Genomic DNA, 21243 nt, shown 5'->3' with positions numbered 1-21243 from the left:
TATTCACTGTTTGCATGCTAATATTTTCAGAAGAATTTTATTACGAGACATTAAACTCACAGTTTTCTGGAGGTTGTAGGGCTGAGGATATGAAACTCTCTTCTTCAACAACTTGGGGTTTTTTTCCACTTCGTTCATGTCAGTGGTTTTCTACTCTCTCAGCCATCTGGAGAGTATTTTATACTATGATAGGAAATCTTGGTGAAAATCTTTTCCTTGCCTTCTGCTTTTGTTCACTGTTGAAAAAAAAAAGGGGGACATAAAGGTAGTTAACACACATAGACTTTTAGGGGCTCCACAGCATAACAGTCTTCTTTTGTATAATCTGGAAAGTACCATCATTATTACTCAAAAGTTACATTAGTCTTGGACTTACAGAGGGATTTTGTCCAATGTCCTATGACTTATTCGCTTTCTCTAGATAAGCAGAGAAAAATATCCCAAAACGACAGAACAAAAAAACTATTTTCCATGTTCAGGTAAATTCAAAAGCTACAAAAAGAGATAAAATTAAATTTTCACATAGTACCACCCACTTTTCTACAAGTGAATATTTAAAAACAAATATATAACATTTTATGTTGAATTCCAAAGTGTTCTGGAACATTTGTAGCCAGAGCTTGTATTGAGGCAGTGTATTCAGGAAGCTGTCAATGTAAATATGTTTACAACACAGATGTGAATGCAGATAGTAGATTACTATGTATCACATGAAAAAAGTGGAAAATGAAAGTTTAGTAAACTATAGTGTCTTAATTTTGCTTTCAAAATATAATGTTTAAATGTGGAAACATGAAATCACAATTCATTTAGAAAGGTTTGACATTTTTAATTGTATATTTAAATCCTCATTAATCTATTTCTATGATGTTATATTAAAAAAAACCCAACCAACCAAAACAAACAAACCAAAGAATCCCCACAGGTTCAGGTGACAGAAGTAGATTTCTGTCTATTTTTCATTATATAAACTTAACCTTTTGTGATGATCTGAAAAGGAGTAGTTAACTGATGAGATGCATGTCATTCCTTTGATTTACACTGTTAGAAAGAAGTTTTCCTGACATGCTGGTTTGATTCAGCTCTCACAACAGCTTGTAAGAGATAAGGAGGTTGTCAGAAAGCTATTACTGGATGCTCAGGGACTGCTTTTGAAGTTACTTTGAGCTGGCAACTAATGAGAAGCTTTTTTTGATAATTTACCCTTCAGTGTCGTTAGGTGTTACAGTTATTTTTAGCTTTGTTTGAAAACTTAAGGATTAAATATGGGTTTGTTTGCTGTCTGTAATATAAAATCTACCCTAACACCAAAGATATTTTGTTAATTCCCCATTTCTTTTTTGTGGGTTTCTTTTGTTTTGGTGTTTTAATGATGCATATCTTCCTTACTGTGTGTTATGGCTAAACAGCAATGTTTTTTCATATTGAAGATGACAGGAAGTTTGAATTCAAAACTGAAGTGTTAGTGTGATTACAGTGAATATGTTTGGCGTGATGACAAGAAATACTTTTTTCCCCAAAATGATAAATACATTTTGTAAGATAAGCATACGCTTGTATCTGATGAACTCATAGGGTTGTGACGAGGTCAATTATAAGCATTTTTCTTGATAGAAGTTATTTGGGATGTATTTCGCTGAAGTTACATGAAGATGCAGCGACTGGTTTTCCCTCCAGATGTACTTTTTAGTACTCCTTGACCTTTTTCTTTTTGACCTGAACATGGCAGTTAATAATGCTGTTGGGAGCTGAAGGCACTGTGGCATGGAAAGAGCTATTTTTAAAGACTTAGAATTGCCATTCTAAGAATCTATAGGAGATAAGGTATTTAAAGAAAATATAAGTAATAATAATAGTAATGATAATACAAATAGCTTCAGTTTCAATGTTCTTGCCCATTACCTTACAAAGGATAAGTTGTTCAAAATTTTCTCGTACAAATGAGGAAATATATTTATTAATGTGGTAGCAACCATGAAGTTCTTAAAAATAGGCCTTAAATTTTGTATGTGAAAACATAGATCTGGCTAAATAAATCCAAAAGACTAGTTCTGATACAGCCAGGTCTACTCAGGCAGTTTTGCCACAGAGGAAGATGGTATGTGACTTCTTATTGTTCTGGTCTTACAAAGAGTGTGAGAGTTCTCAAAATGAAAGGTTTTAATGACTTCTTATTGTTCTGGTCTTACAAAGAGTGTAAATTTCATTCTCAAAATGAAAGGTTTTAGATACCATATCTGTTTTCAGTAAATTACCCTGGATTGAACCATGATGGAGTTAGTGCTCATGTAAAATTGTCTCCTTTGTATCATGAAATTGGTACTCCAGGATATTTCATCAGTTTGGTAATAGATGACAATAATCCATTATTTAAAAAGTAATGTAACTAACAAGCCTTTGGAATAAACTGAGGATTTGGCTTCTGACCAATCAACTGGCATTTCCATAGGCTTCACTGGTCACTGAAGCAAACTGTCATGAGTATGATGGTACAATCTTAGTTTATTTCTGAACTGTGAAATAGGTGCTTGCCACAATATATCCTGGGACACTGAGTGGCCTGGTTTTACAGGGAATGCTTTCCAGCCTCCTTGTTTAGCTGCCTTTTCCTCTGAAAGAGGACAGAGGTTGAGAGAGGAAATGGTTACATGTTCTCATACTTTCTCCCTTACATGGAACCTGGGAGTAGCTTGGAATTATCCTAGTGCTGAGGAGCTGGAAGCTATTCTTGTTCACATGCAGTTCATAAGAAATTGAAGGATTGGGTATTACTGTCACAGGCCTGAAATTTTGCTCTTGAAGTTTTACTTGAGAGCATATTCCACTGGCAGACAAAATATTTCTATATTGATGAGAAAAACTACAATGCTTACAAGTATGAAATTAAGATCAAATGTTGATAATACAATGCATAAGAAATCCTTGTGCAGTGAAAAATATCCTTACAAGAAGCCACTGAGGCTAAGAAATTATTCATCTCAAGAATCAGAACTTTAGTTGGTGCTTAAATAAAATTTTGAAGATTTGAACGATACACTCATCCTGCTTATAAGCATCATTCAGCTGTATGAGAGAGAAACAGATTTTTAACAGGCATTTTTTGGTCATTCTACTGAAGTATCAGTATTAGCCATTATGAGATTTGAGATAGTTTGGTGCAGTGACTTATAAGGGCAGATTTACATATCTTTATTTTTTAAACCTGCTAGCCATTATCGCTTTATCTTTTTCCATTTTTTCCACTGTCTCCTTCCTCTTTGCAGAACTTGTGCACAAGGATCAGACTTTGTGGGTTACGTTGTGTGCCAAACTCCATAACCGTTCTACCTCAATTTGAAATGGAGTCATGGCTTTTGGTTTAATAATGTAAATTCATTCTCTGAAATGATAGGTTAATACTTACCATCATTTGACTGTAAAGACAAGCTCACTTTACTTGAGATGATGAACTAGAAACATCAACTGAATTTACAAATGACTTGAGGCTTAAACTAGTGGCTCAGTTATATAAAAAGAACACAAATCACAACTTCACTCTCTGGTTCCTGTATAGAATTGGCCCTACATCATATCCTTAATTCTCCATTGAAATTCTGGACCTTATATATGAAGTGTTTTTCAGTTAATAAAATGGAATAGAATGATTTTACACTGGAAACAGTTGGTATCTAAATATTAAAGATCTTATTTTGGTCTCTTTGGGTATTGTCAAGAAGACATCTTTTGTTATAATGATAATACCATGGCAGATAAAAACAAAACCATCAATCTTAACAGAGTATTAAGTCTGAAAGTTGATTATGATCACTTAAATCTCAATATGTTAAATTATTTTTAGAGTTCTTTATTCTATGACAATATTCGTCTTGAATGCTTGTCTGGTGTGATTAGATGAAGTTGTTAAAAAGTTTAATTGATCTTACTGAATTTCGTAGTACAGGAACAAAGCTGTAAGTATGGTAGCAGCCACTGAATGGTCTATCAAATATAATTTGGATTATTCAAATAAAGAAAATATTTGTTGCTCTTTTAAAAAATTGATTAAGAGGATTTTGAGTTATTGCCCACTTAAAACTTTCTTGGATTCCTGCAGAAGTTTGATTAATTGTCTGCCTCTTTAGGTATTGTTAGGCATAACTGATACTTGATGATGGTATGGAAAATAAAAAAGAATATTGTCATAGGTTTTCCATAGTGTTCCAGCAAAGTGTGTTCGCCCTGTTTTCAAATTTATGTTCTGCAGCTCATTTGACAGCTATTAATATGAATCTTTATCAGATTCCATTTTCCTTCTTTTTATTATTTCACTTTTCAGATTTATCTTACATTGAATAAAAGTATATGTTTATATTAGTCTTTATAGTACATTTCAATCCTAACTGAGCTTAAAAGCTGCCTGGAAGCTTATTGAAATAAGGTAACAAGTAGGCCTTCAGTGACAAATAAAACATACTTCAAAAAAAGAAAAAATGTTATTTTGAAGATTACTTTTAAAAAGTGCAGTCTCCATTTACTTTGTATGGATATTCAGAATTTACACTGTTAGGATTTAATGACTTCTGGATATTTCTATTTGAGAAAAATTTATTAGATTTCTGGTAATGGGTAATGAACAGATCTTCGTTGTTGATCTCTGCTTTTCAAAACTACTTTTACCTTTAGAGAATGTGTAGGAATGGTTGCGTTAATAGGGTTACCTAAAATCTATAGCTCTATTAACCAACAAAAAAACCATAGGAATTTAGACCTGAGAACATGACTATTAATTGGGCATAAAACTCCATCAACCATAAATCAACTATGAATACTGACAAGTAGTCCAATATAGGACTTACACACAAAACTATGTGAAGCAAACCAAACACAGTGGCTTATTTTACCTGCATTAACTTCCCTTCTGCCCCTATTATGCAGTTATATATATAACCTGGAAACCAAGTATTTTTTAAACTTGTAATCTTTCCTTTATATATGACAATGGTTTTAGTCCATTTAACTTCTGTGTTCAACTTACTGACATTACTTCTTTATGTATGCTATTTAACTGTGAATGAATATAGCTATGGCTGACAAAGCGTTGGGGAAAAAATCCCATATGTATAGGCATAACTTCTCAAGTTTTTTGTGTACAACTTGTTGCCATTTATTCTTTTGGATAATGTCAAAACAGCACAGCATTCCTTCTGAATTTAGAAAGTCTCTTAAATATTAAATTTCCCATTTCTGTTTCTTTCTTTCTTTGCCTCTGTCTCTTGGTTCTTTTACTCAGAGTTTGGATTGAAACGCAGCAGATGTGGAGTTTTTCTTTGGACTCAGATGTTTATTATTTCTTATCTATGGTGCAGCTGCACAGAACGTGCCTCTAAATTAACAAGGTGGAAATGGCCCCAGAGTTCTACCTTCCAAGGTCTTTTAAATCCCTAACTGTCCAATTATGGAATGTCAACGAATTTATTTTTACCTATAATCCAGTAACTAATCATTCATGTTCCTCACTGCGGGTTTTTTGAACCAATACCAGATCACCCAGGCTTGTGAAGAAGAAGGAAGAAGAAAGAAGAAGAACTAACCTACACCCAAAATCCTCCATCTTGTTACATGTATATTACTATATCCCAGAAACCTAAATTTTCTACATCTCTACATATTCCACCCAGTGATATAACAAACTTATTTTTTAATTACACAGCAACAATCTCAGTGCTATCACATAATTTGGGAAGCCTTTCCCAAGGCCTCAGGTCAAATGCAGCGTGCTTTTGAAGATCATTGCCTGTCAGCACTGAAAGACTGAAATTCTCTGAACCCAAGGTTCCAACACTTAAACATAAAACTCTTAGAAGTATCAATCAAAAATCTTATGAAGTAAACTTACAAAGATACATACCTAGGACACTTATCAATACTGTAACTTAGAGACACATACAACATGATATGTTGACCTCCTCAGTGCGTTTTTTTAAGGACCGTTTGCAAATCCAGTGACCTTGTCTCATTTCATCTAGTAAAAAACTGTAATTCTAAAAATCTGTTTGTTTAAAATGCAGACTGTAACACGCAGAAAGGCACAGTTCATCTTTCACTGATAAATTGAATAGAAAAGACAAAGAACTGGGCAATGATCCTGTGAAATACACTCTGACTTACTGTGCTGTGTGATATAATATTTTGTGTAATGTAATTCATGAGGCTTGCAGAGATATTAAAGCACTATGCTAGCAACCATTTTGCCGTTATTTATTTTACTTTATTTAACTGATAGTTATTTTATAAAAGTTCAGTTTACTTTCCATGAATTCATCTTTGGTTTACAAGTTTTATTACCTTCAAAGAAAATAAAAAATCAGCCAGAACTGTCATTGCCATATTCTACAGCCGTTATTTATCTGAGCTTCTATGGTAGTTTGTCCTTGCCCATAATTTTCAGAAGAGTTTCATCTAGCCTGAATAAAAGTTCTTGAGTCACTATTCTGGATGGTTAAAATGTAAAGCATTGCTGTGCAGATTGCTACCACACTTAATAACCATAGTAAACATGATACTCATTTTTTTGTAGTGGGGAAAAGTCTAATTTTGAGCTAAAAATGCAAAATTTAGCTTATTTCTTAATGGCTTCTGTTTTTGAAAGGAGTTGATTAGGAACATTTTTTAAGTTTGCTATGCAAATTCCAAATATTCTTATTGCATATATATTCAGAATATTATTGTCTTATCTTCAATTCATGTGTATTAGTGACAGAATTTTATATCAGCAACCACTGTCACAATATCTGCAGTATGGTCAGATCTTAAGTACATGTATTTTAAAAAGAATATTTTGGGAGTTTCTGTGAAGACTGTAGATAGGCCTGCAAAGTAGATCCACAAAATGTAAGGATTCCGGGATCTTGGGAAAATAATTTGAAATTGTTTCTTTGTTGTTTCCAGAATTAAAAACCACTATTAAAATAGAAAAATGTATGAATACAATGCTTTAATATTTCCTTCTTAAATTTATCTAGACTCTCAGTAATATGCACTCTGTAAGCAAGAACTTAAAAACCTCTAAAACTACACATTTTCAGCATTATAGGGCACATGAATTTTCAAGACAAATTTAGTATTGAAACAAAAGAAGTATATAAAATGTATTAAGGCAAAGAGAAAAAGACCCATGCTCCAACATTGAAAGCTGGGTTGCTAGTCATGGTTCTCATTAGAAAATAATCCTTTACCAACTCGTTCAGTTGCTAAGTCAGAAAACACATTTTACTAGATGAAATTTCACTTGAACTTGGGCAAATGATCCTTGTATTTACGCACACTACAGAAGCTTTTTTATTTATTAAATTTAAAAACCAATTTTATCTGTTACTTTTCTAACCCAACAAAATAAAACCTTTGGGTATTGTAGTCCAATTTTTTCAAAGTTTTCAATTTACCAAAACTACTCCATCTTTCTGGGGACTCACTCTGTCTTGATGAAATGAAAACAGTAAAACAGTTTGGGAAAGAAGTTTCCCTGAGAGAGCAGATAAATGCTTAATAAAGAACTCAGAACTACATCAGGAAGCATTTCTAAATTCAATGTCTTAAGTAATTTGGGCCACTTAAAGTGCCATATTTTTACACCTAAGTAGATTTTCTATGAGTACCAAATTGAGAAAGATCTTTTGAATGACCTGACTGCTATGAGTGTACTCAGTTATCGTAACACTAACATTGTATCCAATATATGAAGAAAACTTCTGTGTGGGCTGGCATGGCAGTATGCACAGAAAATCCAAATTACTGTAGCTTGATAAATTATCACAGGTAAATGAATATGCCACAAAGAAGCAAATGAATAATTACAATATTTAAGTTTCTGTTGAATTTGTTGACAGCATATTATCTCAAAAAAAAAAAAAAAATCAGCAAAGGTCATATGGATGTATTGACTGAAAGTCATCTGAAGACTTCTTTCCAACTGTTAAATGCCATTTTCAATGACACTATCAATGTAACAGTTATGTTCAGGTGTCTCGTTTCATAGACACCCATGTCAGATGCCACAAGCAACTCTAATCTCCTCCCAAAGCTGGGTTTATTTTTAACTTTCTGAAAGTAATACTGTCTAATCAACTCAACTTCCTTAATAGTCTTGATTGATGCATCTGCACCTAAAATTTTGCTCATATATGCTTTGATATATTTAATACAGTATTAAAAAGTTATGCAAGGCAAGTCCTATTGAATTATTTTTTCAAATGTATTTCTGCTATTCACTCCATCTCAGTTTGGGTGGGTCATGCCAACATCCTCATGTATCCTGGAAAACCAGCAGGGTCATTCATACCACAGTATGGCCTTGAGCATTGACACAGCACTATTGAGGTATGCAGATAGCACAGGCCCTGCTATGATTCTGTCTAGTGTTTATTTGCCTAGATAATGCTCATCCATGATTCAGGATAAGCAACTACCAAGGCTATTTACAGCATATAATTTAAAGTCAACTACCCTGTCTTGTACAAAGAATCAAAGAATTTAGCTGTACAGAAATTATCTCTTCCATACTACTGTGCCTCAGGCTCAGAGAATGACTCACACCCTGTTTTGGTTTTAAGCATAGATACAGTTCACGCAAACATCTGTTAGTCGTGCTGTTGCTTATGAGTTCTGAAAATTATGTGCTAGTCTTGAATTTTGACTTCTTTGAAATAACGTGGATTTTCATAAGAGGATTTTAACTTTTCTATGGTAACACAGTTAGTTTGTTCCAAAATCTGACCTTGAAATTGTCAGTAATATCCTGCCTGTTTTGTTTCATTGTTTGCTCTTGAAATAGAGAGAACACCTTCACAGTGTTTGGTGTCAGCCAGCAGATGGTGCAGTATTCCCTTCCATTTCTGGGCTCTGTCAATATCTAGAATTTGTTCACTTAGTATTTCGTTCACCTGTCTGCAGTTTACCTTTGAGGACCTTTCAGTGTTGCTAGCACATTATCTCAGGTATTTCATTCCACCAGGTTATGACTGAAAATATGAAGTAACTTCTGAGCCATCTCCCAGGACTCTTGGAAACCATGGGACAAAGGATTTCTGGTGGTTGACCTCATCTTTTTAAGACAGTCATCTGCTTCAAAACTGCTCTTGGTCCATGCTCTTTCTCAATCACACTTGGAGGCAGTGAGAACATTCTGGTTTTCCTCTGTACTGGGTCTGAAGTTAGTGAAGAATGACATGTTGTGGTCTTGCTTTCTCCAACTTGTTTCAGGGAGATTTGACTGCATAACTTCTTGGTTGGTAAGATGCAAGAGTTCCTGGCCTAGATATACAGCATTCATGGCTATTGTCCCACTGTGTTATAGTATCTTTCTGGATTCTGGATGGTTATGTGGAAATGTTCAGACATGGCTCTTTCTTGGGGAGGAGTGTCATTTTCATACATGAGATAAATGTCAAGAGTCAGAAGCTAATAGGAACTGTATCATAGAATGCTCTTAGTATAGAAAAATCACTATTCTTATTTGGTTTTGTCATTTCTGTTATATATTTTTTAAAAACTGTGTGTAAAAATACAAATGAAAATGTTTAATGACATGTTTTATAAGCTTCCACAATTTCCAACACCATAAAACTGCCAGGTTTTCATTACATTTATATGTCAAACATGAAAAAATTGGATGCATGGACAATTCTAGTTGTGCATTACATTGTAGAAGGTTTTGTGGTATTTTATGCTATAGTTTAATTATTAATAGAAAGTAAATCTTCAGAGTTGTATTTAACTTTTCCCACAGACACTTTTTATATGTGCCTTTGTCCCAGTGCTCTTCTTTAACTTTGTGTTATTTTTATTAAAACCAAATAATTTCAAGTTAATTTGGCAAACAGCTATGCATGAATAATTGGCAAAGAGAAAGGAGAAGAATGTCAAAAAATAAAAAAACCCAATAATTTAGCCACTGGTTTCACTAAGGGGATACAATAAGTTGACTCTCTCCTGATTTACCTTCACAATTCTTTAAAAATAACATGTAGTGTTAGGCTTAATCTTATTAAGATGGTAGCAAACCTTCTTTAAGCAAAAGAGTATTTATTTCCAAAAAGACAATTTCAAATTAATTCTTCACTGACGTACTGCATTGTATGTGTTTTGTGGGGATGAACAAACTGGTTCACTCTTCTTCTGATGAAGTTTAAAATGAACTTCGTACTGCACGAAGGAAATAAATGAAGATCAGCATATGTTGCTCAGAAGGTAGTGGGAGAGTCTTGCAGCCAGCTCCATATAATCCTACCTTCAAACTCAGCCTTAGACAGAGGGCTCTGCCTACCCTCCTCCCCTTGCCTGGGACAGTCTTAGCATCTTTTCTTTCCCTGTCAGAGAAGAGTTGTCCACTGGTGTCTGATAAAAAGTGTCTGCAAAACTGAACATTTCTTCTTCACAACGATAATCCCCTGCGTGTTCTGTAGTAAATGACCAGAGCTTGTCCTCTGCTTCTTGCTGGTGCCTAAGTGCATCTGGGAGGAGTTCTTAGATGTTGCACCTGAGGGTGGAACTTAATCTACCACTGGGCCATGGACCCCAGTGGAGACCCTAATTCCCATTCTCCTCTCAGAGTAGGTGTATATAATACATATAATATCACATGGCTTTAAATTGTGAAATTTATCTTTGTATATCATGTAAAGCTCATATTAAGAAATTGCAAATATGAGAGATTAACAGAATGTAGAGAAGTAATGCTTCTCTGTCTTAATCTAAAGTTTTACATTACTGTGCTTGTGAAATACATAAAACATATTAATAAATCATGTAAAGAAAAAGGAGAACAACTGAGTGTCTGAAAATGTGTCAGCAATCCTTTGAAGAGCAAGAGGATTGTAACTAGATAATCATACATCCTGAAGTAGCAGAAATACTTTTGTCTGCCACTGAGGTTATCATGTGGTCCATTGTTTGCTTCACATGAACAATTCTCAGGTATGTTCCACATTTGTCAGAGTCGTGTTTACAGAGCCCTTTTCTCAGGGTACTTCATCTTCTATTTATAATGCTTCCCATCAATTAAAAGGAAGCAGTCCTTGAAGTGTAGTGTACAACTATTTGCTGTATTGAAAGAATGGTATATTTTACATGCTTTTTTAGAAATCAGTTGACTCAGATAATCTAATATGATCAGAATCCAAATAAATAAGAGCAAGTTAGCACTTATTTTCTTTTCAGTTCAGTGTATTCCTATATATCAGTTTGTCCCTGTCATTTCCAATGAGGAATCAATGAGGATAAATTCTATATTTTTTATATTAGGGCAAATTGATGATAATGACAGGTGAGGTCTCATGACTGCCTTGTGTAGTAGCCTTAATGCTTTCCTATCTGTACTGGAAATAGCTCATACATTTTAAATAATATTTAGCCTTTTCATAGCTGCAACATATTGGTGGCTCATAATGATTAATTAGTTGGCTCAACTCTATTTCCTGTCACACTATTTCTGTGTCACAGTAATGAACTCCTGTACTGTAGCAGAAGTCTTGCTGTTAATCTGTCACTTCAATATTGCATATCGTACTTTAAGGCCTATATCCCATAATCCAAGGGTTTATTATCATCCTGCTTTTTCCTGGGTGATACACTGACCCTCCTCTATATTTGGCAAGACTTGCCTGCTCTGTATTATCAGTGAGGTGTATATTTTAAAAATTTAAATCCCAGCAGTACAATTAAAATGATTTATGAAAATGCAGGATTAAAATCCCCTCCTCCCAGAAATGTGCTAGATTATCTTCTGAATGGCATAGCTCACCGACTTAGAGATTCACATTTCTTTAATAAAAATCAATTCTTAAGTTACATTTATAGGACAAGATTTCAGGCTGGGCTTTTTACTCTCTCTCTAACAGGAGATGATTTTACACAAATTCATATCTTCCTTCTCCTAGCCTCCATTTCTGAGCCAGTCATTGATCCTCTGGTTATTTAGGGAATAATATGACCTTCTTGTTGACTATTAATTTTCCTCACCTCAGTAACCCCAGTAAGATTAGATTGTCATCTTCAGCTGTGGCAACTGAAAGGAAAATGTTTTGGTTATCCTATCATGCTGGTTTCAGCTGGGGTAGAGTTAATTAACTTCACAGTGGCTGGTATGGGGCTGTATTTTGGATTCATGCTGAGCACAGGGTTGATAATATCGAGGTGTTTTTGTCATTGCTGAGCAGGGCTTGCACAGAGCCAAGGCCTTTTCTGCTTTTCCACCATGCTGGTGAGGGACTGGGGTGAATGGGAGGTTGGGAGGAGACACAGCCAGGACAGGTGACCCCGGGGGGGGGGGAGGGAAGAAGGAGGAAGAGGGGGGTGGGACATTTGGAGGGATGGGGTTTGTCTTCCCAAGTAACTGTTACTTTTGTAACTATCATGGAGGTAGCAGGAAATGCAGTACGTTCAAAATTTTTATGTATTGACATTTCTGTATTTTTAGATTTTGAGGGTTTGGGTTTAATTTTTACATGAGGAGTTATTTCAAAGCTGAATTCAGATAGCCAGTATAGTAACACTCCAATAACATTTCTTATTATTTCTTCTCTTAATTTATCCATAGGAGGCAAATATTTTCTTTTGTTATTTAACTTCTTGTGGGAAGTTAAATATCTACAGAATATGTTAAAAAGGCTCTAAATACAGTCTGAGTTAAAAGATTTCTGTTAGGTCCCTTGCCATTATCTGTTTCTCTTCAAGTCTGATAATTTTCCACTTTTTTTAAGATAAGTATTTTAGCATTTCATTGCAGAATGGAAAATACAGGAAAAAAGGAAGAATTTTTTTTTTTTTTTTTTTTTAATAAGACACAGGTAATAACTTAGACTAAAGCTCTTTCAATAGGAAATCTTTGTAGTATGACCCTACTGGAAGGTGAAATACAGCAGACTAAAAGGAGAATATTTTCTTGCTAGAAAACTTGTAGGGACAAAATTGTGTTTTGAGCCATAAGCAAAATTACCATATTGAAAAATCCATCTAGTCAAGTCTGGAAAATACTAGTGAGCATTACTCGGTCCATAATGAAGATTAAAACTAACAGGCCATTATGCATCAAATATATTAAAAGCAAGAAACCAAGAGCTGTGAAACACATAGGCTTCATCTTGACTATTTGTACAGGCTATTGGAAGAAAAAAAGAAAGGTTGAAAGAAATCTTGGAAGAAAAAGTGTAAAGGAAGTTCAAAACTGAGACTGCTCAAAAATGTTTCTGTTTTTCTCCTTTCATTAAACTACAAAACAGAAATGAAAGTAAATCTTTCTATTATTTTACCAAAAAATCCTTACAAAATCTTTATAATCCTTACAAAAAACTCCCATTTGTCCTTATCAACCCAAGAATTCCAGAATTTCTTTCACTATACTTAATTTTAATGCCTTAGACAAAGATATTAAATGAGTACATACACAGTTATATATAATGTTTCTGGGAGATCAAATCCAATTTTTGGATAATCAGAGCAAAGACGCAGTATTATGTAACCAGTTGTGTGAAATGAGATGGAAAATTATGTTATGTGGCTTAAACACTACCTTCTAAAATTTGAGTTTGTCTTATAGTTTACTAGATTATTTTAAATAAGATTCTTTAAGGAAGATCAATGATACCATTATTGTCAAAGTTCTTCTATATCTTTTCTCAAATAGTTTGGTTTTTTTGTCTATCAGACAGATTAGCCACAAAGCTAATTTTTCTATTGTCAGCATAGAATCTTTATCTGATTTTTCCTTGTCTCAGCAGACTTGCCACTCACTTTGGGCTACTTCATAAGAACAGATTTTCTCCTGGACAAAGTGACTTTGATACTGCCATTAGTTTCCTTCCATCTTGTACATTAGTTGTATGTAATGATAAAACTACACTTACTAAGTGTATATTATGTTTCACCTAGGGAGCTTTTAGAACATAAGGAGCCTGGAAGTTTTGAGAAACAGATTTTACTCATACTATGGTTGCTTTTGTTACTTAATCATATATTATATATTAATTTTTATTAGTGCCTATTTACTGAAAGTTCGGGGGCTATGTCTGCAAAATTCACAAACTGCTAGTTTGAACTATTATGAACAGAGGTTCATAATAATTATTGTGAGATTTCTTCTTAAAATCCATATCTGCAGCATTATTGTCAGATGTGGACAAGTTTTGCCAAGAATTTGAGCATTAATCAGCATTTTTTGTGGGTGGATATAAAAAACAAAAGGATTTTGTAGGCGTGAACAGAAAAATCACATTTTTCTCTGAACAGCTGTATAATAGTCACTTTTAAAAGCTAAATAGTAAACACAGAAGGAAAGGGTTTCACACCATAGAATGTAAGACAAAATATTTCTGGCTTCCATATTGTGGGAGTTATTATAGAGCAAAAAAAGCTAAGTAAAAATTGTCTGTGTGCTTGGACAGCTGACACTTCAAGAAATAAGTTAGAAATCAGAATCCTTTTCAGAATCGTGCCAGTTGCCAACCACTTAGGGATTTGAAACTAATTGAGAAGAGACGAGTACACACAAATACTTTATAATCTACAGCTTGTCATATGTATATTTAGTAAAAGATTCTTCTCAATAAATCTTTTGTGCTATGTGTAAAAATCAGAGTTGTTTTTAAACCCTGAAATCATATTCACCTTAAAGTTGGTATATCATTCCTATGTATATGTAATGTGTAACCATAATACAGAGTTGATAGATAAGGATAGTATCTTTTATTCACTAGTTATTATTGCTGAAAAACATTGACAAGCTTCTGAATACAGAAGCCTTCTTCCTTAAAAGAAAAAGCATATTTCAAGCACAAAAAATAGCTGAAAAAATGGCATGGAGTATCAGAAGTATCAAATCTTTGAGAACAATAACTGGTAGATGCAGTTAGATGAGATATTAATGAAGAGTGGTAGAAAAAAAATTAGACATTCTACTGTGTGTGTTTGGAGGAAAATAGTTCCAAATCCTGAATCAGTAACCTAATGTTGATATGTATTAAGGATATTTTTTACCACAGAAATAGTTTGTAATTTTGAAAGGATTGTCAAATGCCCATTTAAGGAATACATTCCAAACCCCATCTCAATAAGACATAGTGTGGTAAAGGTGTTTTGCCTTTTGAAACACCTCTCATTTAAAAAAACAAGCCCACATATTATTAATTGTATCTCTCTTCAACATCTAAAGCTTTTGCCAGACACAAGTAGCTGTGAAAGGTTTTGGTTTTGATTTTCTGAAACTAGAACATTAAATAACAAAAATCTAATAATATTATAAATTACAAATTAAGCATTAAAAAGAAATATTAAAGGAAGTTTTATTGTCCTGTTGACAGAGAACATGAAAAAAATTGCTTCTTCTTGGTCCTGCTTTTTTGTCAATGATTTTTTGACCTCCTGGTCTCTTCTTACCTGATAGAGCTTTCCTTCTGTAATGAAAAATTTGACCTCTGTTTTAGGCTTGTCACCAGAATTTTGTAATTGCTGTAATGCTGTCTTCTGTTCTCAGAGACCTTTGGGGGAGACTTCTTTTGTCATCTCACAAGTATTGCTACTAGCATGCTGAATGTCCTCAAGAAATACAAACCCCATCCATTTAGGAATTTAAATGTCTATTAATTCTTGTTGTTTTATTTCTTAATAATCATATTATTTAATTTTTTTTGTTATATCTTTTGTTATTTTTGAACTTTCTCACAAATTGACCCTGGCATATTTATAGAATTATATAATCATAGGCTCATTAAGGTTGGAAAAGACTCTAAAGTTCAGCTGTCAACCCAGCACCACCACCATGTTCACCACTAAACCATGTTCTCAAGTGCTATAGCCACACATTTTCTGAAAACTTCAGTGGATGACAACTCCCCCACTTCCTTGGACAGTCTGTTCCAGTACTTTACAACCCTTTCTGTGAAGAAATTTTTCATAATAACTAATCTAAACCTTCCCTGGAGCAACTTGTGGCCGTTTCCCTGGGTTCATACTAACTCCAAAGGCATCTGATAAAGACATTTTTTCTTGTGAAGGCCAATGAGAAAAAAATTATAGACAAGCAAATAATATATGATGTTGAGAAAACAGGAAATACGGGTTTCCTTTGTTCCTTCTCCTGCATGATCCACTGCTGGGACTTGACTTCATTCACATTGGTGAATAGGTATTATGCAATTGCCCTTTTAATCTCCCATGAGGGATTAACAATCAGTGCATGTGAGACTATGTTAGTATGTCATTGGCACTATGTCTGCCAATAGTGAGATGCTCACAGCAAATGTATAATACTTACTTTCAAATATCAGTTCCAGTTAATTTTGATTTATCACGGATTGATCTGTTTCAACATAAAAAATTGAAGTCAGTAGCTAAGGTGTGCAAGACCAGGACTCAGATCTACTCAGAGTCAAGCAAGGAGGAAAATGAACCATGGCCTCAAACAGAGAATGTCTGTGTGCTACTTCCTGACTGTGGGATTTACCCAAGAACTGTAAAGTTCAGTTCTTGGCTGCTTTAGTTCAGACTTCCACAGTTCAAATGAGAATGTGATTTCTGTTCTGAAATCAATGGGTGGTTTTGGTTTTTTTTTGCTTAACCTGACAAATTTGGAGCTTCAGTTTGGTCTATGTGACAAAGCTTGTTACGTATGAAGAAACTTACCTGGATATTACCTAATCTCACTGGAAAAACAGGGTAGCAGCTAAGCACTGTTTTAAAGATGGAAGTGCATTCATAAGGAGATGGATTTGTCTCCAAGTGTTTTTAAGGATCTTATTCTGTTCAGAGAAAATGCATTGTTGTTGAGTCACTTCTCAGCTGTATTCAGAGTTTTGACAGGCCATAAACACACTTCTGATTCTCCCTGGCTAGCCTGAGTGTCTGTGGTAGAGTCCTAATGGGTAAAAGGAGGAAAAGGGAAGAGAACTAGAGTGCAAAATCCCTCCATAGTGTGCTAAGTTTAGTATACTTTGTATTTTAGGATTGGAAGGAGATTACTATTAAAAATAGGTACATAGTTTCTCTACCTTTTTTTCACAGTAGAGAACCATGGAATTTCTTTATAATTATGCTCTTGAAATTATAGGAAATAAATTAGGTCAGTGTTCTAAAAATTAAGGAATTATGTACAAATATCGATATTTGTCCTGTACTGGATATTTTGTTGCTTACAGGATTCTTTCTCTTATTTGTTGTTTTCAGTGTCCAAGTTTTTAAATGGGCAGAGTATTGTTCTTAAAATTACTGGTTTGATTCCTATTGCAAAGTAAAGTGTGTAAGCAAGAATATCAGAATCTGGTACTGTCTTATCAAAAACATATGGGAATATATTAATTTTATTCTCTTATTTAGATCTAATATTTCTGTATTTTAGTATATGTTGTCATAAACCATATTTGGGATTCAATATATTCTGCAGTGATAAAAAATGAATTATTATTTACTAAACATGCCTCTATATGTGGCATGAATTATCTGTTGGCCTGATCACATTGTATTAGTACTGAAAAATTGCATTTATCTGTTTATTTATTTTGTATTTTCAGGCGGAGATTGAAAATCTGGACTATCATTACTTTCTGCCTTTGTTCTTTGATGGGCTTCGTGAAACAGAATTTCCATATGAGTTTTTTGCTCGTCAAGGAGTCCATGACATGCTGGAGCATGGTGGAAACAAGATTCTTCCTGTTGTTCCTCAGCTCATTATCCCAATAAAAGGTAGGTAAACATGTAGGAGAAAAATCCGTAATTTGTATTTATATGATCTAAATTTTTGAAAAGTTGCTAATTGAGCTGTAAGACATGACAGCCTGAACATCACATGAAGATTATTGCAAATGTGAGTAAATTTTAAGATATAAGGCCAGAAAGCTTATGCCCTCAATACCCTGATAAGTGCAGTATTTCAGAAGAATAGACTCTCTGGTTAGTGTTTTCCTTATTACAAGGTGGCTCTTGGTCTTTGGAAATGTGAAGTGACATTTTCTTAGCTGGTTTTGTATATTTATTATCTAAATCCTCTACTGTACAGACCAGTTCATTTAAAATGACAGGAGAAATCAACAGATGGCACTTTAAAAATATTACTTTTGAAGGTTTTGTATATTTAAACATAGATTTTTTTGTAGAAAAAAATTTTAAGAAGTAATAAATTATTTTAACACAAATGCAATACTGCTAAACTTCAAGTGTACTACCACTAAAACTAAAACTTTAGTTTCTTGAACCACCTAGTCTTTCAGATGTATTTCTTTGTCCCTTCCTGTTTCTTTAGGTCAGTACCTTGAAGAGCTATTATTCTGAGCCATCATCCTTCTCTAATTAGTTACTGTGATTCTTAAATCTACATGGTACGCCTATACTGATAGGGGCTCGTGTTTGTTAAATTTGGTTTCTCTTTTAATCATTAATGATATCATTGCTGTCCTTTGTCCTGTCCATGAGACAGTTCAGCTTTAAATACAGTTTTGTAAAAGGGGAAGTGAATGTAGTTTGGAGCCTGATAATACTGAAACAATAGTGTGGGAAGGGTCAGAATTGTGGTTTTTTCATTCAATTTTTTATCAATTTAAAAAGATTGATTATAGATGTCACTATGTCTATATTACTGTAGTTTTGAAAATGCCAAAAGGAATATATAATATTCAGAATGTTTACTCTGTGATGCTTGAGAAAGGTTATGAAAACAATGTTACCATTTTTTCTCTCTATAAGGGAAACACATAAAGAGAGGAATGATATAATTTCTTTCGAATCGTATTTCCAATGACACCCAAATATATCTACAGTAGTATCATTTTTTTTGAAAGCTGAAATAATTTCTTCAGAAAAGACTGCAAGTTTATGACAGCATCTATTCAGTTAGGATTTAAAAGTTTTGCTGAGACCAGAATCTAGCTTAGATATAATTACCTGGAAGTTTTAGCTGTTACACAGCATTTAGAATTAGGAGGAGACTGCTAGGTAAGGGTATTTCTGTGGGTTTGATATGTAGTCTTAAGTCATAATTTATGGTGCTGGAACACATTCAAGAATTTGCTAGCTAAATTTAGTTGTTGGTTCTGCTTTATTTTATGCTAAAGTGCTTATTTTTTATTTTAAAAACGCTTCTGTATCAGCTTTAATATGTGAAGAGTCTAAGTATTACAGTGATAAAGGCTTCTTCCTACTTGAAGCCATACTAATATTAAAAGACACCACCATCTCCAGGAGTTTGAAAATGTATACTTTTAAGGGGTTTTAAATTTGGTATGACTGTGTAATACAGCAGCATAGCCATAGCTATACATTTCTGTGACTCAGCTGCATCCACAATAAACTCAGCTATGTTTTACAGAGATTACTGTCTCTAAAGTGTCCCACTGGGTGAGTTATTTCTGATTAACCAGTCTTGTTCTATACCACTACCATATTTCGACTGTGAAAGAGTGAATCAATTGATTGTTAGCCAAGGTAATATATATGATTGAAGGGAAAAGGCTAAAAGAAAGACAGAAAAACAACTCTACAGATAGAATGCTTTTAAGAGCAGTTTTCTCTCCTGCATGTTCATCAAAGGAATATATTAGTAAAGATCTAAATGTTCTCTAAAAACATTTTAAATTAAATATTAAAATTCTGTATTATATTTTAATGATTTAAGGAGAAATTTGTCTTCCAGCCATCCTTACTTAAAGTTCAGACATTTAAACACTATATCATTAAAGATGAAAATTATATTATTTAATCCATCTCTGGGTTATTGTAAGCCCAAATCCTTTCAACAATTTTTTTTCTGGTTAAACTAAAAAAAGACAATTGAAATTTACAGGCCTGGTTTCTCTTCTAAAATACCTGAAATATGATCAAAATAATAAAGAATGATCTTTAGTTGCAAAATAATTCTCTTTTTTTGTTGTTTGTCACACTGGAAAGAATATTTTTACTGGAAATTCAGAGGAAGAAAAAAATCCCTCAGGCTGGATGCATTAATTTCTCAGAGAGAAAAATTTTCAAAATATATTTTGATTTCTCAAAACATAAATTAAAAATATATTGTATCTTGCACTGTAAAAATATAAAATAGTTTATAAATATAGTCATTGCATGACATAAAACTTAGAAGTAACAAATTACCTGAATATGTCAAACTTGTAAGGAATCCTACTAAAAATAAATAAAATACAATACCAGAAAATAGAATTACTTAAGGCATAGGGCTTTTTGCTCCCTTTCACAGAAGATGTAGGCAAACCCATTGTCTAAGTTATTTAAACCTCAGCAAAGAAATATGAACTGAGAAATATAGCAAGTAGCAAAGTACTTTGCAGCAGTATCATGAAAGTTCTGAGGCACAACACAAGCCAAAGATCTGCTTTTCCAAAAAGTTTCCTATTGTTATTTTCATATTGCTGACAGATAAAAAAGCAGAAGAAGGAGGCTAATTTTACCCCACATCACAGGCTGCATTGGTGGCAGAGAGCTGAACAGAACCCAGACACAGCCCACTGGGGGAGCAAGCAAAGATATCTGTAGGTTACATGAGAGTTCCCTTATTTTTAGGAAATTGAGGAATCTGTCTAGCATTTCCATGTTTTTCTGTATGGTCGTTATAGGAATGTAAAATTCCTTTTGATACTCATTTTTGGGGCAAATTATTGCTTTTAATATTACATTTGCCATAATTAATGTCAGATCAGAAAAGCCAGAAGTCCTTTTGCTTGCTTTCGTTAGGCTTGTCCCAGATTCCTGACCGCAAGGCTCCCCGATGTTCTCTGCATGAGACACACGTGCAGACATAGACACTGAGGGAGCCAGAAGTTTCTACACCTTTGTCTATTATTTCTAGCAGTAACATCAGGGACATGCAACACAGTGTGGAGGCACCTCCTCTCCTTTCAGAGGCAGCGAGCATGCTATCATTCACATTCCCTTTGCTGGCAATGTAGTTGTAGGAGTTTTCAACCCTTTCATACATAAAGTCACCAATTGTTCCAGCTCCCACACTCTGACTTTTGCTAGTGCAATTATTTGTGGAGCAATTCAGTGAATCTCTCATCTAGATGTATTTAAAAAAAAAAAAAAAAAAAGCCATAGAACCCAAATCTAAAACAAATCCAAAATATTTCCAGAGTGGCATTACTTTGAAAGTCAGATCATTTCAATGATCTAGTTTATAAATGCACAAATGAAGGAACAGTACATGATAGCACAGACATGAATGGGTAGAAATGATCAATAGGAAGATCTTCATATAGCTTTGCTAATGAAGATAAT

The 21243-nt window shown here is 33.9% G+C and overlaps 1 protein-coding gene across 4 annotated transcripts in view; it reads left to right on the top strand.

Moving 5' to 3' along the window:
• Positions 1-21243, top strand: part of PACRG (PARK2 coregulated) — a 215672-nt gene that overhangs the window by 92652 nt on the left and 101777 nt on the right. For all 4 annotated transcript variants that reach the window (XM_017746174.1, XM_017746163.1, XM_017746166.1 and 1 more), the window contains one exon: positions 17535-17706. In XM_017746174.1, the coding sequence (XP_017601663.1) occupies positions 17535-17706 (172 nt within the window). The remainder of the gene's footprint in view (positions 1-17534; positions 17707-21243) is intronic.

The sequence above is a fragment of the Corvus brachyrhynchos genome, unplaced genomic scaffold, assembly GCF_000691975.1.
Source record: "Corvus brachyrhynchos isolate BGI_N302 unplaced genomic scaffold, ASM69197v1 scaffold70, whole genome shotgun sequence".
NCBI classification, from domain to species: Eukaryota; Metazoa; Chordata; class Aves; order Passeriformes; family Corvidae; genus Corvus; species Corvus brachyrhynchos.
The sequence above is the reverse complement of the archived record's forward strand: the minus strand, read 5'-3'. Positions and strand labels throughout refer to the sequence as shown.